This window comes from Rhinopithecus bieti, unplaced genomic scaffold, assembly GCF_001698545.2.
Source record: "Rhinopithecus bieti isolate Rb0 unplaced genomic scaffold, ASM169854v2 scaffold_74548, whole genome shotgun sequence".
In the NCBI taxonomy this organism is placed as follows: Eukaryota; Metazoa; Chordata; class Mammalia; order Primates; family Cercopithecidae; genus Rhinopithecus; species Rhinopithecus bieti.
Window position 1 is genome coordinate 7,092 of NW_016828873.1, and position 25,844 is coordinate 32,935.

The 25,844-nt window shown below is 54.0% G+C and overlaps 2 protein-coding genes across 2 annotated transcripts; one reads left to right on the forward strand and one right to left on the reverse strand.

The window, feature by feature from the left end:
• Positions 1–6: 6 nt before the first annotated feature.
• LOC108523847 (probable ATP-dependent DNA helicase DDX11) lies at positions 7–5,938 on the forward strand. Its single transcript, XM_017864621.1, is given in 3 exon segments — positions 7–4,191; positions 4,751–4,819; positions 4,821–5,938. Coding segments are annotated over 3 exon segments (471 nt in total). The 5' UTR covers positions 7–3,979; the 3' UTR covers positions 5,011–5,938.
• On the reverse strand, positions 5,893–23,481 carry WASHC1 (WASH complex subunit 1). The gene is given in 12 exon segments (XM_017864620.1): positions 5,893–6,370; positions 6,511–6,579; positions 7,312–7,470; positions 8,151–8,259; positions 8,261–8,313; positions 8,402–8,603; positions 8,781–8,916; positions 9,182–9,318; positions 9,496–9,642; positions 9,848–9,959; positions 18,316–18,469; positions 22,793–23,481. Coding segments are annotated over 11 exon segments (1,407 nt in total). The 5' UTR covers positions 18,465–18,469; positions 22,793–23,481; the 3' UTR covers positions 5,893–6,236.
• Positions 23,482–25,844: the final 2,363 nt, after the last annotated feature.

Here is a 25,844-nt window from a genome sequence, read left to right on the forward strand (position 1 = left end):
TTGGTGAAATGTCTGTCCATGTCTTTTGTCTCATTTCTCATGGGATTTTTAAAAAATGTATTGAGTTTTGAGAGTTCTTCATAGATTCCAGATAAAAGTCCTTTGTTGGATATGTGGTTGCGGTTATTTTCACTCGGTCTGCTGTGTGTCTTTTCATCCTCTTAATAAGATCCTTCACAGAGCAAAAGGCCTCCATTTTCAGGAAGCCCATTTTATCAGTTTTTATTTCTATAAATTATTATTTTGGTGTCATCTCTAAGAACTGGGTGTTGAATATTTCCATGTTTTTCCTTACTCACTAGAGTCTTCTTTCTACGTTAGAGGAAAAGGAGTTGCCTCTGCTACCCTTCCCATCCTGTTCCTGAGAAGAAAACACTGAACCCCCAGAAGCTGCATGCTGTGCTGACCTGGCTGCCACTCTCCCCACACTCCCTGGAGTGGGGAGGCTTGGTACTCCCTCCCACCACCTCCAGCTGCACCTTTCCTTTCTTCAAAAACCTAAAACGCTGTTCTCACTCTGAAGTTGTTTCAAGAAAGCTTCTAAAACAGTGTCTCAAACTTCTGTGAATTCTTCCCACAGTCATAAAGACATTTCACAAGAAGACCCCTAGATACTCACATCTTTACCCACAGTCATAAGACGTTTCACAAGGAGACCCTCTAGATACTCACATCTTTATCAATTTAGCAAATGTTTCGCAGCACAGCACTTACCTTTGTGACATGTGATGCACACTGATAGTTTGTGTTGTGCTACACTGCGCTATTCTTTTAACAGCCAGTCATAGCTGACCAAATGGATGTCACCACCTTCCAACACATCTAGGTCTGCAACTAAAATACTCCAAATATTCCAGCAAGGACCAAAAATCTCAGGCCTAGATTTGCCACCAGCGCCCTCTTCTGGGCAGCTTTATTATAAGCAGTGTCTTGAAACATTTGTATGATTGTCAATATATGTATGTGTGCACTGAGTCTCACCAGAAAATACATCTATGTCTGTTGGTTACAGTCTAAAATGTTTAAGAAACCATGTTTAGAAGTTTTCCTAGTCAGGAAAGGCCAAATAAAAAGGGTATCGTGTGTGTGAGTCATGGGGGTTCTCATTTCACTAAGGAGATGACAGAGGCTGTGCAGATGTTTTTCTCTGATCTCCTCTCCTCCTACAAATCATGCCCAGAGGAGGGATCTCAGGGGTCTCCCCCTGCCTCTCCAGACCCTTTCCCATACCCAGGTCGGCCTGGGCAGAGGGCAGCAGAGCTCACATCTGTGTGGAGAGCAGCCATGCACTTTACCCAGGTGGTGAAGGAAGGCCCAGGGGGGCACCACCTGGGAGGCACCATGAAGCGGGTAAGGACACCTGCCCCAGCCTCTTGTGCCCTAGGTGTTGGGATGAGACAGGGCCTGGGGAGAGATGCACCATCAGTCCTATTCTCTCCTGGGGCTCCAAGTCAGAAAGGGTCAGCTCAAGTGGGCCCACTGGTGTCCACTAGGTGGTGCTGCTGTCCTGTCTCACTGCTGTGCCTTTGCGGCACGGGATTGCACTTCTCCAAGAGAAAGCTCTTCTGTGGTATCCAACTCTCAATGAGGTGCCTCAGTGCCACTCTCTCCTCCTTGAGAATGACTGTGCAGATTTGCCAGATTTCCTTTACTGTTCCTGCACGTAGTTTAAACCAGATTGCCAGCACCAGGTCTCATTCACCATTTTTCTTTTTGTTAACTTGCCGTCAGCCTTTTCTTTGACCGCTTCTTTCTGTTCATGTGTACTTGCTATCTCTTAGCCCAGACTTCCCGTGTGCTTTCCACCGGGCCTTTGGGAGGTCACAGGGTCCTGATGCTGTGGTCTTGGTCTGCAGGTGTCTGACTTCCAGCAACTGCTGGCCTGTCCCGGGGTGGAAGCTGAGCACTGTAGTGGAGTTTTCCTGTGGAGAGGAGCCACGCCCAGAGTGGGACGGGCCAGTGTTCATATTCTGGCCCTTGTTGTCTGCATGTAACCTCATACCATGACCAGGCACGGGGCGGAGACAACCCCGAGAAGGGAGCCTCACCCTTCATGTGCTCACCTAGGCTCTCCTGCTCTGCTCCCTGCTGCCCAGTGTGACTGGTGATGGCAGGTGGGTGAGTGCTGTCAATCGCTGCTCCTACACTGTAAGAGAGCGTGAGAAATCCCCATCCAGCATACCTGCATCTCCAGTTTTCGGCACCTCCCTGGGTCTCACTGGATCACGTGATCCTGCCCCTTGTCATCTGCAGCGGGATCGCCAATCAGCCCCCGGAATTCAAGTTCCGGAAGAGAGAGCTGCCTCAGATGGTCAGTCCCAGCCAGCTCGCCCTGCCACCGCCTGGGCTCGGGCAGAAAGGGGTTTTCCGGGGCAGGGCGCACTGGCCCACCCTGTGTGTTTCCAGGTGTTGGGCAATTGCACTGGGACACCTGCTACAGAGCGCACAGGATGAGCGGCACCAATCTAGATGCCTATGGAGGAAAGTCTGAGCTTCCCCACCCCTCAACCCTAAGGCTGCTACATTTTCTTAAAACCGCCAGGCATCCCCTGAGGATGCCACGCATGAGAAAGCTGCTCGTTCCCTTTGGCTCTTTTGCTCTTTGGTTATGTCCTCTCCTGCTGCAGGCAAGGATGAGGGACTTGGGGGGCATCTCCTGTGGCGTGCCTGGGTGTGCAGTACCTGTCATTGCGTAGCCCATCAGGACCCTGGAGTGAAGAAGGGAGGACTCAGTGCCGGGGCAATAGGAAGGCACCCTGGGACACTAGTGAGGTGACATGTGTCAGAAAGGCACAGTCAGCAGCAGCAGCTGTGTTTGGTGGGAGGTGGCACCTTCCACCTGGGGTTCCCACCCAGGGCAGCCAAGTCCTCCCCCCAGCTGCAGTCATGCCATGGGTCTCTCTCCTCAATTTTGAGCCTCAAGGTTAAGACACCATTTGTAGGGTGGCTGAGGGTTTGCTCCATGGGGGCTCCCTCTCTTCCTTCCTTAGATGGACAAGGTGGGTGGCCTCCTCTGTAACCTGTGCAGTGTGGTTCCTGGAGAGTTGGTCTGTTTCTTCCCATCCTACAAGTACCTGCACCAGGTCCATGTCCACTGGGAGAAAGGCAGCCTGCTGGGCCGCCTGGCCACCAGAAAGGTGAGTGGCCCGTCAGCTGGCCCTCCTACTCATAAGGACAGTGCCACTGAGTCCTCCTGGGAGCTCTTGTGCTCGAGTCAGGACAGGCTTCTAGCTCGTCATCCCCACCGGTCCCAGTCCCTGACTACAGAGGATTTCCCCAAAGCCCCTGGCTGCAAGGCTCTCCAGTCCTCCAGCCAGGAAACACAAAGCCACCAGCAGATCCCAGACACAGCACCCTGAACCCACCTCTGGGAGATGTCCTCTGCCTCCACATATTCCATAAACCTGAGAGCTCACACCAGGTGGAGCAGGTGCCACTGTCGTATTCCGGGTGCATTCAGGTGCGGGCATAACTCTGAGGCTTGGGCCTGAGACCTGGGTGGGGCGGCAGCTGGAAATGCTGTGACAGACATCCAAGCTTTGGCTCAGCACCTCTGGGGCACTGGCTAGGAGACAGGCCGAGTGACGGAGGCCCTGCTCCTCTCTGTGACTGGAGGAACGATGAGTGAAGGGATCAACTTCTCTGACAATCCAGGCCAGTAAGTAGTGCTTCTGCTCATCTCCTTGGCTGTGATACGCAACTGGCCCTCACTCCAGCAGCTGAACCCCTACTTGCCATCTGCTGCCATCAGAGCCCAAGGCCGGGCTGTGACTGCTCAGACCAGCCAGCTGGAGGGAGGGGCTCAGCAGCTCTGCGTTTGGCCCTGGGAGAGCAGGTGGAAAATCAGGTTGGCCATCGCTGTAGCAGGACCCAATCCATTGGCCTAGATGGGATCTCTGCGCTGAACAAGCCCTCTCCAGGTGGTAGGTACAGAGAGGGGAGGAGCAGGCACAGCCAAGAGGGCTGAGGAAATGGTAGAATGGAGCAGCTTGGTGACGTGTGGGTGACGACCCAGGAGCTCCTAAAGTCCACCGGCCCCAGGCTCCTGTCTCACCCCAGGTGTGTGGTGATGGTGGGCATGCCCTTCCCCAACATCAGGTCTCCAGAGCTGCAGGAGAGGATGGCCTACTTGGCTCACACTCTTGTGAGCGTCCCCAGTGTTGCAGAGGGTGAGAGGAGACTGGACGGTGAGTGGGAGTGGCGTCGCCCCTAGGGCGGACACAGCCAGGACTTCCCCGCTGGGCAGGTGTCTCCCGTCTCCTTGGGAGGCTTGGAGGCCCCTGCACACCCTCTTGATCTTCTGTGATGTCATCTGGCCCCTGCTGCTTGCGGTGACCCCTGCTGCTTGCGGTGGCCCCTGCTGCTTGCGGTGGCCCCTGCTGCTTGCGGTGGCCGACGAAGCCTCCTGGTCTGGCTCAAGGCCTGGCAGTCTTTTCCCAGGGAGAGCTACAAGCAGGAAACAGTCCGCATGGGTCATCCCCTGCACTCCCCAGTTCAAAGCCCCAGCCAGGAGCCCCCAAGAAAGGCTCTGGTGGAGAACCTGTGCATGAAGGCTGCCAACTGGTCCATAGGCAAGCCTGGCTGCCTCCGGCTGGGTGGACAGACAGGGGTTGGAGAAGGGGAGAAGAGGAAAGGGGGGCTGCCTGCCCTGTCTCCCACCTGAGGCTGAGGAAGGGGAGGAAGATGACATGGAAATGTGCTGCTGGGGAGGCAGCTGTGACTCAAAGCCTGAGCCTCCGTTCCCACGAAGGCAGGGCCATCAGGCACCAAAGGGATTCTGCCAGCATAGTGTTCCTGGACCAGTGACACACCCGGCCCCGTCCTGGCCAAGCTGCCAGCCTGGATCTGAGCCCTCGTGCAGGTCAATGCCACCTTTGGTTCTGCCATTGCTGCTGTGTGGAAGTTCAGTCCTGCCTTTTCCTTTCCCGAGAGCCTCCACTACCCCAAGATGGCATTTCTCACTGCCTTCTGTCTGCCCAGTTTCACCAGGAGAAGTCGGCCTCTTCCTGACAGGCAACTGCACCACTGCCTGGTGCTGTGCCTTCTTTGCTCTGCCCACTGGAGACTGTTTGTCATGGGCCTGGTCTGCAGGGATCCCGCTACAAAGGTGAAACCCAGCAGAGTGTGGAGTCGAGTGCTGCCAGGACGCAGACACAAGCATTAGTGCCCACTGGAGAAAGCAAGGGAACCCCGAAGAAATGGCGGGTCTGGGCTATCCTTGAGGCCTTCCCAGGGCAGCTCCCCTCTGTGGAATCACATCTGTCTTTCAACCCGCATGGCCGAGGGCCGGGCTTCTCACTGGGCCTCTGCAGGAGGCTGCCATTTCTGTCCTGCCCACCTTCTTAGAGGCGAGATGGAGCAGATGCATCTGCTTCTGCCATTTCTATGATAACTAAAGTTAGCTGCCCTGGACTATTCACCCTCCCGTCTCAATTTAGAAAGATCCGCAGGGCCACAGGGCTCCCGCCCGGGGGGCTTGCCACTTCCCCCACCTTCTTCCTGAGTCACTCCTGCAGCCCTGCTCCCTAACCCGCCCCACAGCCCTGCCTGGATTCGTATCTCCCTGGCTTGGTGCCAGTTCCTCCAAGTCAATGGCACCTCCCTCCTTCTCAACTACTTGAGCCAACTCCAAGACACCTTCTACTCCAACACCAGCCATGGTGCCAAGGGCCATTAGGCTCTCAGCATGACTATTTTTAGAGACCCCATGTCTGTCACTGAAAGCTTTTTTCTGTGGGAGACTATTCCTCCCACCTGCAACAGCTGCCCCTGCTGACTGCACCTCTCTCCTCCCTCTGACCCCAGAGAAACCGGTCAGCTGGGATCTTCTGCCCCCATTGCCTAGGGACCAACAGGGGCAGGAGGAAAGTCACTGACCCCCAGACGTTTGCATCCTGCACAGCTAGAGGTCCTTTATTAAAAGCACACTGTTGGTTTCTGCTCAGTTCCTTATTGATTTGTGTGCTGCTTTCTCTGGAAGCCTCTTTAGAGAAGAGAACACACTGGTGCAGGCTGGGTGGAGCCGCCCCCCGTGGAGCACAGGCAGACAGAAGCCCCCGCCCCAGCCGTGTGGCCTCAGGCCAGCCTTCCACTCCTTGCAGGTAGTCTCCGCACAGTGCTGGTTCCATCACCCCCCGCTCCCAGGGAAGCAGGTCTGAGCGGCTTGTCCTGGCTGTGTCCATGTCAGAGCAACAGCCCAAGTCTGGGTCTGGGGGAGGAAGGTGTCATGGAGCCCCCTAGGATTCCCAGTCGTCCTCGTCCTCCTCTGCCTGTGGCTGCTGCGGTGGTGGCAGAGGAGGGATTGAGTCTGACACGCGGGCAAAGGCTCCTCCGGGCCCCTCACCAGCCCCGGGTCCTTTCCCAGAGATGCCTGGAGGGAAAAGGCTGAGTGAGGGTGGTTGGCGGGAAACCCTGGTTCCCCCAGCCCCCAGAGACTTAAATACAGGAAGAAAAAGGCAGGAAAGAATTACAATGGGCCAGCCCAGGGCGGGCAGCGGCCCTGCCTCCTACCCTTGCGCCTCATGACCAGCTTGTTGAAGAGATCCGACATCAGGTCCCCACCTTGGCTCGTGGCTCTCACTGCAACGGGAAAGCCATAGACTGGGGTGAAGAGTTCAGTCACAGGCGACCCCCGGCTCCCTGTTCCCACCCCTGGGACACTCCCCAGCCCTCCAAGGCCACTGTGCTTCCCAGTTAGCTGGGAGCCTCAGTCTATCCCTGACCCAGCACCGGGCACAAATGAGAAAGTGGTTATGTCTGCGAAGCACTCTCCCAGCCACCTCAGGGACAGGACCAGGGTGTGCAGCACTGACGGATGGGGAAACTGGCCCAGAGAGGCGAGGCAGCTTGCCTGGGGTCACAGAGCAAGGCAAAAGCAGCGCTGGGTACAAGCTCCAAACCACAGTGCCATACGCGCAGGCACCGCATCACACCAGTGTCTGCGTCCGCAGCAGGCATCATCAGTGGCCTCAAGAGGCCTCAGGTCCAGTCTCTAAAAATATCTCAGGAGGCTGGGGGCTGACCATTGCCTTGGACCACTCGGCAGTCGAAGAAGATTCTCCTTGTTACTTTGAGCTGGGTGCGCTTAGAGAGGAAAGCTCCACTATGGCTCCCAAACCAGGAAGGAGCCATGGCCCAGGCAGGAGGGCTGAGGACCTCTGTTGGCGGTCCAGGGCTTCCAGCATATGCCCTAGGGGAAGCAGGGGCCGGCTGGCAGGGGGTGGGCAGAAAACACCCAGTGGACTCAGGGCTGGAGGAGAGGAGGCAATCTTGCCCAAGGCCCTCCGACCACAGGCTCCAGGGCCCGCTCACCTTGCTCCTGCTCCTTCTGCTTCTTCTTCTCCAGCTTTCGCTCCTTCACGCTGCGCAGTTTGGCCTTGCCGATGCCCCCAGCTTGGCGGATGGACTCTAGCAGAGTGGCCCGGCCACCAGAGGGGTCGACCACTTCCTTGGGAGCTCCCTGGACTGGAGCTGGGAGGTGGGGAACAGGGCAAGGAGAAAAGGCTGCTCAGGCAGGCCTGGGGAAGCTTATTGTGCCAAGAGCCTGCTGGAAGGGAAGGCACCTTCCCTCAAACGAGGAGCCCCGTGTTGGGGAGGCTGGACCTTTGGAGACTGTGTAGGGCCTGGGCACTGACTTCTGCAACCACCTGAGCACAGGCATCCTGTGTGCAGACACTCCCTGCTCCCTCCCTAGCCCCCACCCTGCAGAGCTGGACAGTCTCAGTGGCACACATGAGCCAGCAGAGGGGTTTTGTGCCACTCCTGGATGCTAGGGATAGACTGGGAGATATAACAGTAAAGCTGAAATGTTGTAATTTCAGTGACACTGAAAAATGTGTTGCTGTAGTTTGTTATTAGACCCCTTCTTTCCATTGGCCCTTGAGGGCAAGGGCTGGGTTCTTGGAGGTAGCGGAATTAGGAATGGGGAACCCAGAGCCTCACTTGTTCAGACTCCCTGTGCCCTAGAGGTGAGAATTCCAGAGCCCTACAGCTTGAAAACTACTATTTCATGGACCAAGTAGAACAAGATATTTGAAATGGAAACTATTCAAAAAATCGAGTATTTCTGACCACTGAACAAACCCGCAGAAAATCCACCTGAGTGCACAGAGCACACCCGAAATGAGGTGCCCTCAAAGAGCTGCTCCCACCTGAAGGAGACGCGCTGCTGCTGTTGTCCTGCCTGGTGCCTTGGCCTACAGGGGCCGTGGTTGAGGGTGGGAGTGGGGGTGCACTGGCCAGCACCTCAGGAGCTGGGGAGGTGGTGGGGCGGTGGAGGTGGTGGGGGTGCTGTTAGTACCCCATCTTCTAGGTCTGAAACACAAAGTGTGAGGTGTCTAGGGAAGAAGGTATGTGAGCAGGGAGGTCCCTAGCCCAGCCCTCATCCCAGAGCCCAGCTCACCTGTCTTGAGAGGCTCAGCTACCTCAGTGTGGAAGGTGGGCAGTTCTGGAATGGTGCCAGGGGCAGAGGGGGCAATGCCGGGGCCCAGGTCGGCACTGTACATGAGGTCGTTGGCAATGCCGGGCAGGTCAGGCAGGTAGGATGGCACATCAATCTCAGGCACCTGGCCCAGGTCTGGCACATAGAAGTAGTTCTCTGGGACCTGCAAGATTAGGTAGGGACACGTGAGTGGCGACAGGGACCTGCAGGGGCAGCCAACAAGACCTTGTGTGCACCCCCCATGGGTGGAATAAGGGGCTCAACAGCCTTGCCTGGAGAGGAGCCCTGGCAGGGCCCCTGGCCACTGCACCTGTCCCCACCCCTGCCCCGCCCCTCCCACCTGCTGTTCCAGCTGCTCTCTCTTGCTGATGGACAAGGGGGCATCAAACAGCTTCTCCTCTGTCTCTGCCCCCAGCATCACATGGGTCTTTGTTACAGCACCAGCCAGGGGGTCCAGGAAGACATACTTCTTGTACCTACAGGGGTGACATGGGGGTCAGGCAAGCTGACACGTGCTGTCCTGAGCCCATGTTCCTGACCTACCTCTCCACATCATCAGGGGTACAGTGTGCACTGTGGGGTCCCCAGGCCGTCCCAAGCCAAGCCACCCCAAAAAAAAAAGGGTCACCCCCTGGGCTCCTGGCCTATGCGCGTACCTGCTGTCTGATGCCCTGGGTTCCCCACTAAGCCAGCCGGGCCTCCCGGCCCACCACCCCTCGGCCCTGCCTTCTGGGACCATACAGGTTCTCGGTGGTGTTGAAGAGCAGCAAGGAGCTGACAGAGCTGATGTTGCTGGGAAGACCCCCAAGTCCCTCTTCTGCGTCATCCTCAGGCTCTGGCTTGGCGCTCACACACACAGGAAAGTACTTCAGCTTCTCCTGGGAGGGCCAGGATGGCCAAGGGGTGGTGAATATTTACTGCTGGGCCTCATCAGCTGCCACCCCAGCCCAGTCAGCCTCCTCTGGGGGACAGAACCCTATGGTGGCCCCGGCTCCTCCCCAGTATCCAGTCCTCCTGGTGTGACCCGGGCTATGTTATGTGCATGGCCAGCAGACCTGCAGGGCCTGCTCATCCAGGGGGCGGTGCTTGCTCTGGATCCTGTGGCGGGGGCGTCTCTGCAGGCCAGGGTCCTGGGCGCCTGTGAAAATGGAGCCATATTCCTGCAGGCACTCTGGAGCAGGGTACTTGGCACTGGAGAACACCTGTGGACACAGGGACAAGTCTGAGGGGCCCCAAGAGGCTCAGGGGGCTAGGATTGCTTGGCAGGAGAGGGTGGGGTTGGGAGCCTGGGCAGGAGGAAAGTCCAAGGTACAGGTGGGCAGCAAGGCAGAGACTGGGCAGCCTCAGAGGTACGGGGAAATGGAGGGACTGCCCAGTAGCCTTAGGACACAGGGGCATGGGGGCTACCTTGATGGCCTTCTTGCTGCCCTTGATCTTCTCAATCTTGGCCTGGGCCAAGGAGACCTTCTCTCCAATGGCCTGCACCTGGCTCCGGCTCTGCTCTACCCGCTGGGAGATCCTGCCATGGAGAAGATCACAGAGGCTGGGGCTGCTCCCCACCCCCTGCACACCTCCTGCTCCTAACAGCAGGCCTGCCAGGCCAGGCCTTCAGGCAAGGGCTCCTAAGTCAGGGCCACCTGCTTGCCAGGGCCCATCTTGGTGCCATTCAGGTGGCCTCTACAAGGATCATCTGACCTGCAGGGTCGAGGAGCTGACGGTACTGAGTTCCCTGCACTCTCAGCAGGGACAGACCCTGTGCTGGCACCTGGACATGCTATCTGAAGGACAGCATCTAGGGCACACCGAGGATGGTCTTTACACGTGCACACACGGCTACTGATGGGGCAAGCATTTCACAACCCCTCATGATCACGTGAAGCTGACAAAGTGGCCTCTGCAAAGGGGGAATCGAGACCGGAGGCTGGACTGGCAAGGCTGGACCTAAATTCAGACAGGGAACTGCCCCTGCACATAGTGAACGGCTCACTGAGCAAACCCTGAGTCCCGACCACGGCCCACGGGCTCTGTGTGGTGTCGCTCCTCACCCGCTCCCATCCTCCCTGGTGTGGGTGGGCCAGTGATACCAGCTGCCGTGCTGTTCCCCAGACGTGCCAAGTGCATTCTTGTGTGCTTGCATCTCCTGGAACGCCATTTCCCCAGACATCCCTGTGGCTCCCGGTGCCCGAGGCCCGGATACCTGGTGCTTTGAGGCACATAACCCCACTCATGCTTTTCCATGTTCTTTGGCCACAGCAAGGCCGCTCTCACTGCAAAGTTAACTCTAATGTGTATGTAACACAACATCCTCCTCCCAGTCGCCTCTGTAGCTCCGCTACCTCCAAGAACCCAGCCCTTGCCCTCAAGGGCCACACTCCACATTCAGAGCAGCCTCAGCATCCACCTGGCACGAGCGAGCCTGTGTGATGCACAGGGATGAGAAGGCAGAGGTACAACTGGGGTTCATGAGGAAAGGTAGGAGGAGGATGTGGGGTGGTAGAGGGGTTGCAGACTCTGGGCTAGGGAATGCTGGGATTTCTCTAAAGGTTGGAATGAATGGCCTATAATTGGACCCTAAAAGCCAAAGCCACCTCCACCAACTTTAGAAGGCCTTGGCCCCCAGAGAGCCAATTTCACAATCCAGGAGTCCCCGTGCCCTAATGAGTCTGCCCTGATTACTCCTGGCTCCTGGTGTGCAGGGCGCTCAGGCATGGCAGGGCTGGGAGTACCAGCAGGCACCCAAGCAGCTTAAGTGTCCCATGACAGACTGGTATGAAGGTGGCCACAACTCAGAAAGAAAAAAGAAGAGCACCATCTCCTTCCAGTGAGAAAGTGGGGCCACCACCCAGCGTGTGCTCCATCTTTTCTGGCTGGGGAGAGGCCTTCATCTGCTGTTAAGGGTCCTCCAGCACAAGCTGTTTTAATTTACCCTAGTTCCCAAGGCAGCCTCGTTCTGCCCCTGGGTGTTGACACGACCTTCAGAAGTTGCATAAGCTCTGCACTCGAGATCCACAGGGGCAGTGGGAAGGAACTGAGACTGGGGAGGGACAAAGGCTGCTCTGTCCTGGTGCTCCCACAGAGGAGAGAAGGGCTGATCACTCAAAGAGGCAAACACCAAGCCCAACAATGAGCCCTGGAAAATTTCTGGAATGGATTATTAAACAGAGAATCTGTTAGCACTTAGAAAAGGCAGCGGTGAGTCCCAGGGGCCAGCATGGCTCAAAATGCACAGTGTTTCTCTTTGTAACAGGGTTATTAGCCTGCTGTACCCGGGGAACACTTGCAGCACAGTGCATCCTGAGTCAGCACGGATTTTGACGGCTTCTAACAAAATCTTGTAGACAAGATGGAGCTTTGGGGGTTGGAGGAGAGAACATACAGGAAAAATCAGAGGCAAATGAACCACAGCCCCAAAGGGCACAGTTACACAATGGACTGATTCCAGCCTTGCACGGAGGGACCTGGCAGAGTCCATCCAGTTCATTCAACACCCGGTTAGAAAACTGGGGCCAGCATATAGGGGAAGGGCAAACCGGTCGGCATGATCGAATCAAGGCTCAGATAATTTTTAAAGGCCAGAGGGTAGACTGCAATCATCAAGATGAAATTTACAAGGAACAAATGTGAAGCCCAACATCTAGGTTTTAAAAATCAAGTGCATAAATATAGAAGGTGGAGGGAACTTGATTTAGACACAGTTCAGGTGAAGAAAGACCTGGAAGCTTCTGTTAACTATAAGCTCAGTAGGAGCTCAAAGCATATTAATCAGCATAAAAAGGCAATGCGATCTGAGGGCACACAGCTCCCCGTTCCTCTTCTGCCCTTCATCCTTCTTTGAATCAGCAGGGACCATGCACTCTCTTAGAGGCACCACAGAAAACAGAGTCCTGGAATCATGAATGAATCCATGCCAGGCACCAGTCTGGGCCAGTCACATCTCTTTAAACCAGATCCACGCTGTAAGAGGACTCTGAACTTGCCTGCAGCCTGCAAAGTCTGTCTCATTCACTGCTATGTCTCCAGCACCTGGGACGGGGCCTGATGTGTAACAGCCGCTGGCTGAACAGAAAGTGACAAATGAGCAAACATCTCAGGGAGAGTGATAAGGATGGTGATGAGTGAGAAACTCCCGACACATGAAGATAACTGAAGGATGTTCTGACTAAAGATCAGAAGACTTTGAGAATATGATCATTCCCTTCGAATATCAAAAATATCAGAAGGGCTGTCAGGTGGAGAAGTGAGTACACTGACATCAGGAATAGCGGGCAGAGTTGCAAGGAAACAGATCTCTGTTCTGTTTTAAAAAAAATTCTAATAAACAACTGCATCACTTTGCAGAGCAATTAGGTTCCAGCTCACAAGCGCCTTCCAGGGGTGCCCCAAGGGCGAATCCTGGATAAGGTGGAGGTGGAGACATGATCCTGGGGCTCTCTCCTTAGCCAAGAGTCCATGAGACTAAGGAACTTGTGCTTGTTGACAAAGCCCCCAACAGTCTATCCTCTTATGGTCACAGGCTATGGTGCCGAGGATGAATGCAGACTCAGGATCAGAAAGCTTGCAGTGTATCTGCTATCCCCATGGACTAGCAGGATGGTCTGGAAGGCTGTGTCGGGAAGGCCTGTAGGCCTCACTGGGGCCAGGCCATGGAACAATGTCCACCCTAAGGGTGGGGAGATGGTGCCATGAGAGCCATTTGTTTGTCATTCCTGGTCCAGACACCTTTGGCTTGGTGGCCTACTTCAAGGTAGGTCAGTTAACAAGCTCAGTGCTGAAGCCGTACCTATGGCACGCTCACCCAGCACTACAGAGGAAGCTGCCTCTGTGGATATCAGGGATGGAAGTGGCTCGCCCAGCCTGTTCTGCGTGTGGTCTCACTAAAGGTCCGTCTTCCTCTAGCTGCCCTGGAGGGGACCCTCTCCAAGCATCCCTTGCTTTCCTGCTCCCCGCTCCACCCCTGCTTTCCTTCTCCCCCCTCCACCCATGACTGTTCAATAACTTGAGCGCATCCCGTCTGTCAAGCACAGTGCTGGGGCCGCGGGAGTCAAAGACAAATCAGACGACACACATCCACACTCAAAGGGACTCAGGGCTCCTGGGGAAGTGAGAAAAGAATATCAACAACCACCACATCCCACAGGCCTGGATTTCACATCTGTTTAGCAGCCGTGTGACCCTGGGGAAGTCACTAACTGGTCTTTGCCTCAGCTTCTTCCACTCAAAAACAGGAATGGTCCCTTCTACATCACAGGATTACTGTGAAAGTAAGAAGGAGCTGATCACGGCCCATCACCATCAGCACACCAGTCCCCCTAGAGGCTGCTGGGGAGGAAGAAGCAGGGAGCACCCACTCCTGACCCAGATTCACTGCTTCTCCTCCCCTGCCTCTGTCATGACCCCAGGGAAATGGACCCTGAACCTGGGCTCCTGCCTTCGCCTTTATCTTCTCCACTCTGGGATAATTAAGAATGACTTGGTAATTATGCAGCCATCTAGTGCAGTGTGTAACATTAGGGGCCACCAGGTGCCAATCAGTAGAGAGAACGGGGGAGAAGGAAGGATGGAGGAAGCGAGGACCAGGGGAAAGGGGAAAGGAGGAAGGGGAGAAGAAAGGAAGAGGGGGGGAAAAGGAAAAAGAAAGAGATGGAGGAAAGCACCAAGAGCTTTGCAGAGAAAATCGCCCTTCCCAGGGGGAAGGTGCTGGGCAGTGGCACTGCCTCTTGGGGGAAGAGCTTGGGCAGGGGCTGACGGGCAATGGCAGATGACAGCATCCAAACTTCCACACATAGTCTGTTCCTTCCTCTTCCCCCTGCCATCCCAACTCCCTCCTGCCTTGTCTTCTACACCATGGGAAGCAGGTGACATATCTGGCCCACTATTTTGGGGGCCTGGCTTCTCCCAGGTGAAGAGGGAGCAGATGGAGGGGCAGAAAGAGGGGGCAGGGAGGGTCTGGAGGACACAGCTGAAGAGCGCCTGGGAGGTGCTTGTCATCCCCTCCAGTCTCTGCACACTCCCAGCTGCAGCAGAGCAGGAGGAGAGAGCACAGCCTGGAATGTTAACTTGCCAGGAGCTCACCTGCCTGCACCACTGGGCACCGACACCAGTGAGTCCAGAGGCCGGGCTGTGCTGGGGCCTGAGACGGGGTGGTGGGGAGAGAGTCTATCCTCCGTCCCTGTCTCTTCTGTGCAGGTTTCTAAGCAGGAGGAGCATGTTTAAGGGGAGAGATTCAAAGCTGGTCACATCCCCACCAAAAAAGCCCATGAAAAATGAAAAGCTCACATGCTTGTCCAGTGCCACAGGAGGGGGCAAGTGGAGGAGGAGGTGTCAGTGCTCCCCACTCCACTGCCAGTCATCACTGACTCTCCCTTTCCTTCCCCCTCGTTCCCCATCTGTCACCATTTCCTGTCGTCGTTTCTTCTGAATGTCTCACCCTGCCCTCCCTGTTTGCAAGTCCCCTGACTGTAGCCTTATCCCTGTCACATCCTGACTACAATAACAGCTTCTGGGTGTCCCTGGCATCCACTCTCTCTCCCTTCTTGTCCCTTCCATGGCGGATGCCTGATAAATCTTCCCCAAACTCTTCTGTCCCTGCCCTGCCCTGCTCAAAATCCAATCACAGCTCCTTAACACTCCTGAATCAAACCTGAAGTCCCGTCCTGAGTACTCCGTGGGCCCTAACTCACTCATCCCAACTCTTCACTCACTGCCTTGCCCCACACCCCGCCAGGAGCCTCCCATGGCACGGTGGGGACACAAAGGAACCAAGGCAAAGCTCCCTCCGCACCATTCAAAGAGGCCTGGCCCACAGGCTCATGGGAAGTCAGCCTCTCATGCCCTGAGAGCTGAGTGCCTGGGAGCTGCAGCGCTATCTGTGCTTCCCATGCAGAAGCACCCCGCTCCCACCACTGTGCAGGCCGGCCTTCCCCGCAGACCACCATACACCACGTTCCAAGTCACACTGAGGCTTCTCGCCAAGCCTGCGGCCCCCATTTCTAGACCCCACCAGGGCAACCTGCACACCCACCTCCCTACCCTGCCCCTATCCTCCAGGAGCCTGCCCTAGGTGGAGTAGGCACGTGGTTTTCCTCTCCAGCAACTAGTTCCTTTTTACTCAAGCAATGGCCCCATTTCCCTTGGGGACTCCATCTCTCTCGCAGGCTTAGTCCCAGAGCTTCAGGTGGGGCTGCCCACAGAGCTCCTCAGTCTGAGCCAAGTGGCGTGTCATAGTCCCCTGGCCCCAACAATGGATGCTGGGACAGACACGAGGACCAAGCCAGGTGGGATGGGTGAGTGTGCCTTCTGGAGGAAGTGGGGACACGGGAGAGCATTCTTTCCTGCTGGACTGACCCTGTGTCATGTCACCTTTCCACCACGAGAGCACAGCCTGTCTGGGAATGCAGCCAGACCCAAAGCAGCAAACTGACACGGAAGGAAAGCAGAACCCGGCCCTGATAACACCATTTTAGCCCTTACTCCAAAGGTTGCTCTACTGATTGGTTACTTTTTGCTCAGCTTGGTGTGGGGAGTTCTGACAGGTGCGCCACCAATTCTTACTGATTTCTCTCCACTCTAGACCCTGAGAAGCCCACGCGGTTCATGCTAGCAATTAACAATCAATCTCACCCTATGTGTTCCCATTCTAGCCTCTAGGACACAGTGTCAGCCACATAATTGGTGTCTCCTAAGGTCCAGCACAAGGTGGAGCACATGGTGGAGAGATAGATGCAGTGACCTGGAACCCACAAGTTAGGGAGCCAGGACTCAGGCCCAAGGCTCCTGAGAGGCATCCGCCCCTCCCTGGGCTGTGCCAGCAGCTTGGAGAACCCACACTCAATGAACGCAGCACTCCACTACCCAGGAAATGCCTTCCTGCCCTCTCCTCATCCCATCCCTGGGCAGGGGACATACAACTGCCTACAAGGTGCCAAACACCAGGACGGGAAAGGAAAGACGCCAAAAATCCAGGGCTGCCCTCAGAGAAGGGCAACCATGCAGTCCCCGTCTTGGCAAGGAAACACAATTTCCGAGGGATGGTTTTGGCCTCCATTCTAAGTGCTGGACACGGGGTGGCCATAATCCGGAGCTGATGGCTCTTAAAGACCTGCATCCTCTTCCCTAGGCGTCCCTTGGGCACATTTAGTACAACAATAAGCACAAAAGGTGCATCCGGCACTTTCTGTTACTATTGGTGGCAGGTTCATGAATGGTGACCAAAGGCAGTGTACGGGTCAAGATTATCAACAGGGAAGAGCCAGCATTTTCTGAAGGCTTCCTAGGTGCCAGGCACTGTTCCATTCCTTTGCATGTTTTCATTAATTTAATCTTTACAATAATTCTACCAGGAAGCTACCATTATTACCACAACTTCACAAATGAGAACACTGACGCTTAGAGGGGTTGAGTTGCCCGAGGTTACAGGGGAAGCAAACAGGGTAGCCGGATCTGAGCCAAGGCATCAGCTCCAAGGTGACCCCTCAGCCACTTCAGTGCATGGCCCCTGGTTACAGGGACATTCTTGACAAGTTTGGGGCAAGCCAGTGAGTCAGCGGGCGGGGGGCGGGGACAACTTTCAGGAAGAGGTGGGTTCCCAGCTGGTGACAGAAGAGGAGGCTGCAAAGTGAAGGAGCAGGGGCTCCAGGTCTGGTGACAACCAGGGAAGGGGCAAAGCAGGGGTGACGTGGACCATGAGAGGGACCTGAGTCAGGCAGTCACATACTTCCCACTGGGGTCTACCACGTGAGGCACGGTGTGGGACCCTGGGAAGGAGACCAAGCCTCATTTCAGGCTGCTTATGGCCAAAGACAAAACCTGTGTATAAAACAACCCCCGGGACCTTTGCCAAGAAAGAGCAAACACCATTCACTCACTCATGTTAGATAAACACTGAGTGAAGTCACTGGAGCCCAACGACTGTGCCAGGTCAGCGCTGCCGATACAAGAAGCCGCACCCCTCCAGCTCGGCTCCCTCAATGGCCACTCCGTGCTCCAGCCATGCTGGCTTCCTTTTAGGTCCTTCACCTCAAAGCTGTAGTTCATGTGCTTCTTTCTGGCATGTTCTTCCTGACCTACCCACTCAACCCTCAGACTTTACCATAAATGTCATTTCCTCACATCCGCCTTCCCTGACCCAAGACCAAGCCAGGCCTCCCATGATGAGCCTTGCAGCACCCCATCTCCCCCTAACAGATGCGGTAATAACCCACAGAACCCGGGGCCATGATCTACGGCTTTGAATCCTGGCTCTGTCACTTGGCCAGGACTCTCAGCCTTTCTGTGCCTCAGTTTCCTCATCTATAAAATAGAGATGACAGCAGTGCCTGCTCATAAAGTGTGAGTTAAATGCACTCAAATCAATGGTGGTGCATGGTTTATGTTATATGAATATTAGTGATTACAAAATATTATCAATAGACCTTGTCACAACGGTTATTAAGAACGAATCATGCATTGGTTACTTAGGTCTTTCTCTCCTGCCAGAATGTGCGCTCCAGTTGGAGAGGTGTTGCCTCATCCATGGCTGGATATATAGAGATTCCCACAATGCCGTGCACTCAAGCACTATTGGGTAAATATTTGCTGGCTGCAAGAAAAAGTGAAGGAATAGGCCCTCCAATGGGAGCAAAAGCATAAGTTGTGAGGGCAGAGCCACCACAGGAAACCAGGAGGCTAAGTGGGGTGGAAGGGAGTGAGCTCTCAGACTCCCAGGAGCAAAACCTTCCAAGTTGGGCTCTCACTTAGGCCCCTCCCACATAGGGAAGCCAGATGGGTTCCCCAGGACCAGGAGTCCCCAAGGGGGCTGCTCCCAGAGGGTGCGTTGCTGGGATTGCCCAGGATGGGAATGGCCCTCTGATCAGCTGGGGGTGGATGGCAGCACCCACCTGCTGAAGATGTCTCCAGAGACCTTCTGCAGGTACTGCAGGGCATCCGCCATCTGCTGGACGGCCTCCTCTCGCCGCAGGTCGGGCTGGATGAGGGGCACGGCATAGGTCTGACCTGCCAGGGAGTGCTGCGTCCTCACAGGAGTCATGGTGCCTGTGGACGGGAGCCGGAGCATCAGAGCCACCCACGTCCACCCGCACTCACCCACCACAGGGCGGGGTGGTGTTGAGACAACACAGCCCTCATCCCAGCCATGCACATAGCTTCAGCCTGCACAGATAGGGGAGGAGAGGACACAGCATTTGGTGGGAGGCCAGGAGCACATAGATGGGATTCTGCTGATGCCTGTTGAGTGAATGAGGGAGGGAAAGGGCAGGACCAGGGACTAGGGAATTTGTAGGGTCAATGGAGTTCAGAGAAGGTGCAACATTTCTGACCCCCCACAAGGTGCTTGGTGCCTGCCAGGCACCCTTTCCATACGTTATCTCAGTTCAGCTCCCCACCTTGGATAAATAAGAAAGAAACCTTGGTTGCAGAGGAAAAAAGAGGCTAGAAAGAGGAGTAGAAATGGAGTAATGGGGGAGATTGCCTGAACAACTGCCAAATGGTACCCAGTTCTGGAAAAGCACAAAAAATGTGCACACACGGGTTCTTCCCACTTTAACCCCTGAGGAATTTGAGGCCTGCTCCTGAAACAGACTGGGCAGTAGCTAGTGACTCTCCAGGTATAGAAGTGTCCAGCCCTCCTCACCCAGGCTAGAGCTTAGCCTTTCCAAGAGGAAAGAGGTGCATGCGGGGGTGGAGGACAGGAAGGAAAAACACCTCTGGAATTGCAAAGTGAGGGCAGAGTCTATTTATACTGGGTTTAATTAACTCCTCTCCCTGGTGCCACTAAAGCAGCAATCACACTGCAGACGGCACTGATTTGATTGGCAAGAGATGTGCCAGGCAGCATATTAAGAGACCAGGCCCCTATAAATAGGCCTAATCACAGCCCCTCACTGGAAAATGGTAAGGAAGACATTAATCAGGCCTGGCACTGTGCCCTAGACCTGCTCTCCTAGGCACTACAGTGGGGCCCTTGGTTGCAATACAAGTAGGTAGGGATGGATGAGTGTGGCATGAAGGGCCTAGGAGGTTTCACTTGGGTTTAAAATGCTGTGACCTTGAGTTTAAGTTGCAGTCTCTGAATCTGATCCTTTCCATTTCCCATTCTCCAGACTGAGAACTAGCATGGCTGAGACGTGGCTATTCCAATAATTTGTGTATTTCACATAATGTACCACACCAACATCTTTACCCAGCTGGAGCCTACTCCTTTGCTCCCCCTGCTGGCTTCCCCAGCCCTTCCTTCTGCCCTCCTCAGGCCAGCACTTTTCATGATCTGCGATGACCATCCTGCTCTTCACATTTTCTCCAGCAGTGAGTTCCTCCTTTGCATACAGGCTTTCCAGATCTGTACTTGCCTTGAATACTCATCAGGGCCCAGGAGTTACTCCTCACCTCCCACTTATTTTTCCTCCAATCAAATAACTAAAGCATGGTCAGCTGATACCCAGCCAACTGAAAAGCCTAACCCTCTGAGACCACAACACCTCTTTCAAGAATGTTCCTCCCTCCCCTTCTTTGTATTTATACTGATGCAATACAAAGTTAGGCTGTCCTAACTTATTTCTGTGCCTCAGTTCTCCCATAGGTAAGATCACAAAGGGGATAAAGATGCAAGATATTTCCTGTGCACATCTTCAGATGAATTCCTTGTTAGTGTATGCGTGTTTGCTCGCACACATGCGTGAGAAAAGAGTACATACACAAATCTCCTCAAAAGGGAAGCAGCAAGCCCATTCAAGAATAGGACCGAATACACCTGATGAGTGGTTTACCTTCTGTTTGCAAACATCTGCTGATCATCTATTTGGTGCAGGCCATGATCACAACAAAGACAAATAACACACTACACTAGCCAGGGAGATAGTCTCAAAAACAACTAAACTCAAATTAAATTCACTCTAATTCAGCCATGAGTACAAAGCTAAGGAGTGACAAATCCCTTCGGGAGTCAGGGGAGTCAGGAAAAAGCTCTTGGCAGAATGTGTGCCTCTCGGCTGGGCGTAGTGGCTTACGCCTGTAATTCCAGCACCTTAGGAGGCTAAGGCAGGCAGATCACCTGAGGTCGGGAGTTCGAGACCAGTCTGAGCAACATGGTGAAACTCCGTCTCTACTAAAAATACAAAAGTAGCCGGGCGTGGTGGTGCATGCCTGTAATCCCAGCTACTCGGGAGGCTGAAGAAGGAGAATCACTTGAACTGGGGAGGTGGAGGTTGCAGTGAGCTGAGATCGCACCACTGCACTCCAGCCTGGGCAACAAGAGTGAACCAGGTCCAGGAAGAAGGTGCAAAGACAGCATTCCAGGTAAAAGAAACAGCTTGAACAAAAAGTGTGTAAGGGAACAGCAAGTGGTCTTGAGTGCTGAGGGTACAATCATCCTCGGGGAAGTACTAGAAGAAAGAATGATAAACAGAGGCCACTTTGTTAAAAACACTCAAAATTAAAGCTAGGAATTTGAACCTCTGGCAGGAATGAAATGCTTTACACCTGTGCTGTCCAACATGGTAGCCACCAGGCACACGCAGCCACTGAGCACTTGAAAAGTGGATAGTCCGAACTGAGATGTGCCATAAGTGTAAAATACGCACCAAATTTCAAAGACTAGAAAAAAAGAATGTAAAATCTCTTATTATTTTATGTTGATTACATGCTAAAATAACCATATTTGGGATATACTGGATTTAAAAATATATTACTCATTTCATCTGTTTCCTTTTACTTTTAGACATCACATACGTGACTTAAATATTTTTCTTTTTCTGTCCTCTCACTCAGTGTCCTGTGATGCCAAAGAAACGAGTCTCTGCTCTTTTTGGGCAGGAGATATCCTAGAACGGACTCTGACCTAAGCATCAAAATGAATCATCATAACGTTACCATTTTATGGCCCCTTCTTCCTATATCTGGTAGCTTTTAAATGATGATCATGTAGGTAACTTTTACTGTCCCTCATTCAGCAGACGGTATTTTCTTATGCTGCAATATGACTGCTAATAATACCTACATATGTTAGAACCATTCTGACTCCTCAAGAATCTCATTTAACTCTTATCAGTGAATTTATCATCATCCCCAATTTTAGATAAGAAAACGGGGTTAGAAAGACCAAATAACATTTGTTTCAACACCAAAACACTAGCTTGAGATAAAGCCCAGACTTGGATCTGTTGTCTGAATTCCAAGCTTTTTGTTATTTATTGATGTTTTGTTTTTATGCATTAATAATGCAAATCTTAGTTCAAAAACTTTGTTAGTACTACCAACTGTAAGTCACCTTACCTTGATACTTTGTCTTTATATAAACCTAAATTAGATCTGTTTCTGACAGAGGGAAGAACAAGGGAATCTAACACTAACCAGCCCCTAGTGTGTGGTCAGCACTTTCTTTATTTTAGTATACATCACCCCAACTGTTTGTCTTCACCACACACTTGATTTTGTTGGGGCAAAAAGAAAAATTTTATCAAAAGTCGTCTTCTATCAGGGAGTTTAATAATAAGAAACCTCAGCTCCTCAGTTCCACAGTAGGTAGTTGCAACTCATTTTAGGTCTGCGATATTTCCTGCCTATCCATCTTGTTAACAACTCTTCAATGCATTCCATGAATGCGTATTCTATAATAACGGTGTTTTTCTTGCATCTATGCCATGTTCATCAAGTTTTTTTCAAATTCTTTTTAAGCGACAAAACTTGTACATGTGTATCGCACAATATTTCTAGTGGACAGCACGGCTTTACAGAATGTAGTGTAAACTGCGCACTCCCAGGAAAATGCAAACACCGCACGCCTCTTTGGGACCACGGTTTATAATTTCGGAGTGCTCGGAGCCCTTCCTGCAAACCGTTCTCCCACACCCCGCTCCAGGGTCTCTCCCCGAGTTACAGGCCTCGCTGTAGGCCCCGGGAACCCAACGCGGTGTCAGAGAAAGGGGTCCCCTAGGAGGGCCCAGGCGCTCCGGGCGGGCGGCAGCTGCGGAGCAGCCGCACGAGGCTTCCCAGAGTCCGGCCCGGGCGGGAAGGCGCAGGAGTGGGGAGGCGGAACTGGGACCCCGCAGAGCCCGGGTCCCTGCGCCCCACAGGCCTTGGCTTCCCTGCTAGGGCCGGGCAAGGCAGGGTGCAGGGCGCGGCTCCAGGGAGGAGGCTCCGGGGCGAGTCCCAGACGCCTCCCGGGCGGTCGGGGCCCAGCGGCGGCGTCCGCAGTGGAGCCGAGCACCGTGCCGCGGCCGCGTGACATAACCTTGGCGCAGGCTTCTCGGCCAGGAAGGGTCCTGGGCCTCCCCTCCGCCTCCCTCCAGCCCCTCCCGGTCCCCAACTTCGCCCGGCTATGCCCACACGACCCCACTTCCCGCCGCCCCGACGCCTCCTCACCTACGCGACACCCTCCCGGAAGCTCCCGCCGCCGCTTCCGCTTCGCCGGAGCCGCTGGGTCCTAGCCCGCCGGCCGCAGCCCGCCCGCGCCCCCGGGTCCTAACGCCGCCGTTCACCCTGCGCTGCGCCCTCCCCAAGCGCGGCTCCCGGACCCCGTCGACCCGGAGCACTGGCCTGGCGGGCCGAGTCGTGGGCCTGGGCACGGAACTCACGCGCACTCCGAGCTCCCGACGTGCACACAGCTCCCATCTGTTGTCTTACGAGCGCCAGGCCGCCCTTACCCGTGCTTTCTGCTCTGCAGACCCTCTTCCTAGGCCTCCGTCCTTTGTCCCCTCGCTGCCTTCCCTTCAAGCTCAGGGTCAAGCTGTCCGCCAGCCTCGGCTCCTCCGGGCATCCCTCGGCCTGGGTGCGCCCCGGGGCAGGATCCCCAGCCCAGGCCCAGGGCCCGCCCCTGCCCTCCAGCCCTACACCTTGACCTTCTTTCCTGCCTCTCTCAGCATACCTCACCTTGTCTTTACCTCTGTGGGCAGCTCCCTTGTGATCTGCTTAGTTCCCACCCCCCTTTAAGAATTAAATAGAGAAGCCAGACGCAGAAGTACAGATATCGTATGAGTCCACTTTTGTGAGGTGCCTAGAATAGTCAAAATTCATAGAGACAGAGCAGTGGTCGCCAGGAATGGGGAAGCAAGGCGGAGCCGGGCAGCTTGTGTTCAATGGGTCGAGTTTCAGGCTGGGGTGATGGAGGAGTGGTGGAAATGAATGGCGGTGATGGCGGCACAACAGTGTGAATCTACTTAATCCCACCGAACTGCATGCTTAAAAATGGTTTAGACGGTGAATTTTAGGTTATGTATGTTTTACCACAGTTTTAAAAGCTAGTGAAAAGCTGGTAAAAGAAAGAAAAGAGGCTTTTAAAACAGTTAAGCATGTATAAAGAGCATCAGTCCAAAGTCCAGCAGTCGTCCCTCCTGGAATCCGTCGGCTTGACTCCGGCATTTTTGGCCCTTGCCTTTTAGGGTGGCCAGATTAAAACAGGATGCCCAGTTAGTTTGAATTTTAGATAAACAACGAAGAATTTCTTAGCATAAATATGTCCCAAGCTTAGTTTGGAACATACTTATGCTAAAAAATATTATTCGTTGTTTATCTGAGATTCAAAATTAAGCATTTTATATTTTATTTGCTACCTCTGGCCACCCTCCTCTCTTCCTAATACTCTCTCCCTGTCCCAGTTTTGTCCGCCTTCCCTGCCCCTCTTCTGGGGAGTTGGATCCAATTGTAACAGAACATGCCACTGTCTCACTGTCTGCAGCGTGTGGTCCCCTTACCAGAGGTAAGGAAGAGACGGATCTCCACTCCTGTTGTAGACAGAATGTTTATGTCTTCCCCAAATTCTTATGTTGAAACCCTAACGCCTAATGTGATGGTATGTGGAGATGGGCCTTTGGTAGGTAATTACGGTTAGATGAGGTTGTGGGGTAGGGCCCTCATTATAGATCTGGTAAGAAAAGAGAGCATTGTCTCTCTGTCTCACTCTCTCCCTCTCGCTCTCTGATTTCTCTCTCTCTCTCTCTCTCCTCTGTCTTTTCCCACCAAGTGAGGATGCAAAGAGAAGGTGGCTGTCTGCAGACCAGGAAGAGAGCCCTCACCAGGAACCCGTCCAACTGCCATCTTGAACTTGGACTTCCAAGCCTCAGAACTGTGAGGGATAAATGTATGATTTTAAAGTCACCCAGTGTGTGGTATTTTGTTTTGACTAATACAACCTGAAAGCATTTTCCCCTCACTCCACCTGAGCAATATTTGAGTGCCTTAAGGTACTCAGGACACAACAAAGGAGAAATGTCCCATGCTCAAGGTGCACCCATGCCCGGGTAAAGCAGCCTGGCACAGAGGGAAGCACACAGGCTCAGGGCTCTGCCATTCATTCTTTGTGTGACCCTGGGCAAGCCATGAATGGAGCTTCAGTCACCCCATTTGTAATGGGATTTAATTGTGCTTGCCTTGCCTCCTTTTGAGGGCTACAGAGAAAGGATGTCAAAGTATTCTGTAATCTGGCTGGGCATAGTGGCTCTTGCCTGTAATCCCAGCACTTTGGTAGGCTGACGCAGGAGGATTGCTTGAGCCCAGGAGTTTGAGATCAGCCTGGGCAATATTGTAAGATTCCATCTCTACAAAAATAAAATAGCCAGGCATGGTGTCACACACTTGTAGTCCCAGCTACATGGGAGGCTGAGGTGGGAGGATCACTTGAGCTTGGTGTTTTGTTTTTCTAAGACCACCAGAGCGGGTACAAAAGAACCAGTGACTAGGCAAGGGTAGGAGCAAAACTGCAAGTTTATTTTGGTCACCTAGCTTCAAGGGAAGAAGGTGGGTAGGGAGAGGTCTGTTGGCCCCCCGCAAAAGAGGCCCCCAGAGTCGCCCGTACAGCTCTCAGACGGAGTTCCAACAGTCCCGACTGCAGTGGCGAACCGACCGCAGTGGGGAAGCTGGGAAGTCCGCGCGTGGCGATCCTCCGGAGCGGCTTTTCTAGGAGTGGGAGGGCGATAGGCGGGGCACGGGCGTGTCCGGAGGCGTTCCGCAGGTGCGACCAGGTAAATCTTGGTCTCTTCAGATTGACATCACCTGGCGCATGCCTAGTTGGTCTGCACCTTCCCGGGTCGCCGGCTGGATTTTCGCGCGCGCGGGAAAAGTTGGGGGATGAAGAACCCGGAAGTGCGCCATCTTGCCTCCGTTCATCCAAACAGTCCAACCTTTTATTGATAATAGTGATAAGGGGCGCCGTGGTCTGTCTGGCTACTTCCTGCTGTTAAGGGGCGCTGTTAAGGTCGGGGCCCATGGTTGGCATTTGGACGTACGGATGAAGAATAAAATAAAGCACAGTATTAGTATAGGAACGAGGTATGGAAGCATTTGAGGGTTTGAATGTTAGTGTCTGCTAGGCCTGACTTGCTAACATAATAGCAGCACTCTTCTCTAAGGAAGAGACAAGTGCCTCCTTTTTCAGCTGTAAACAAGCCTAGGGCTTGCCTGTTTTGGGCAGCTACTTAGG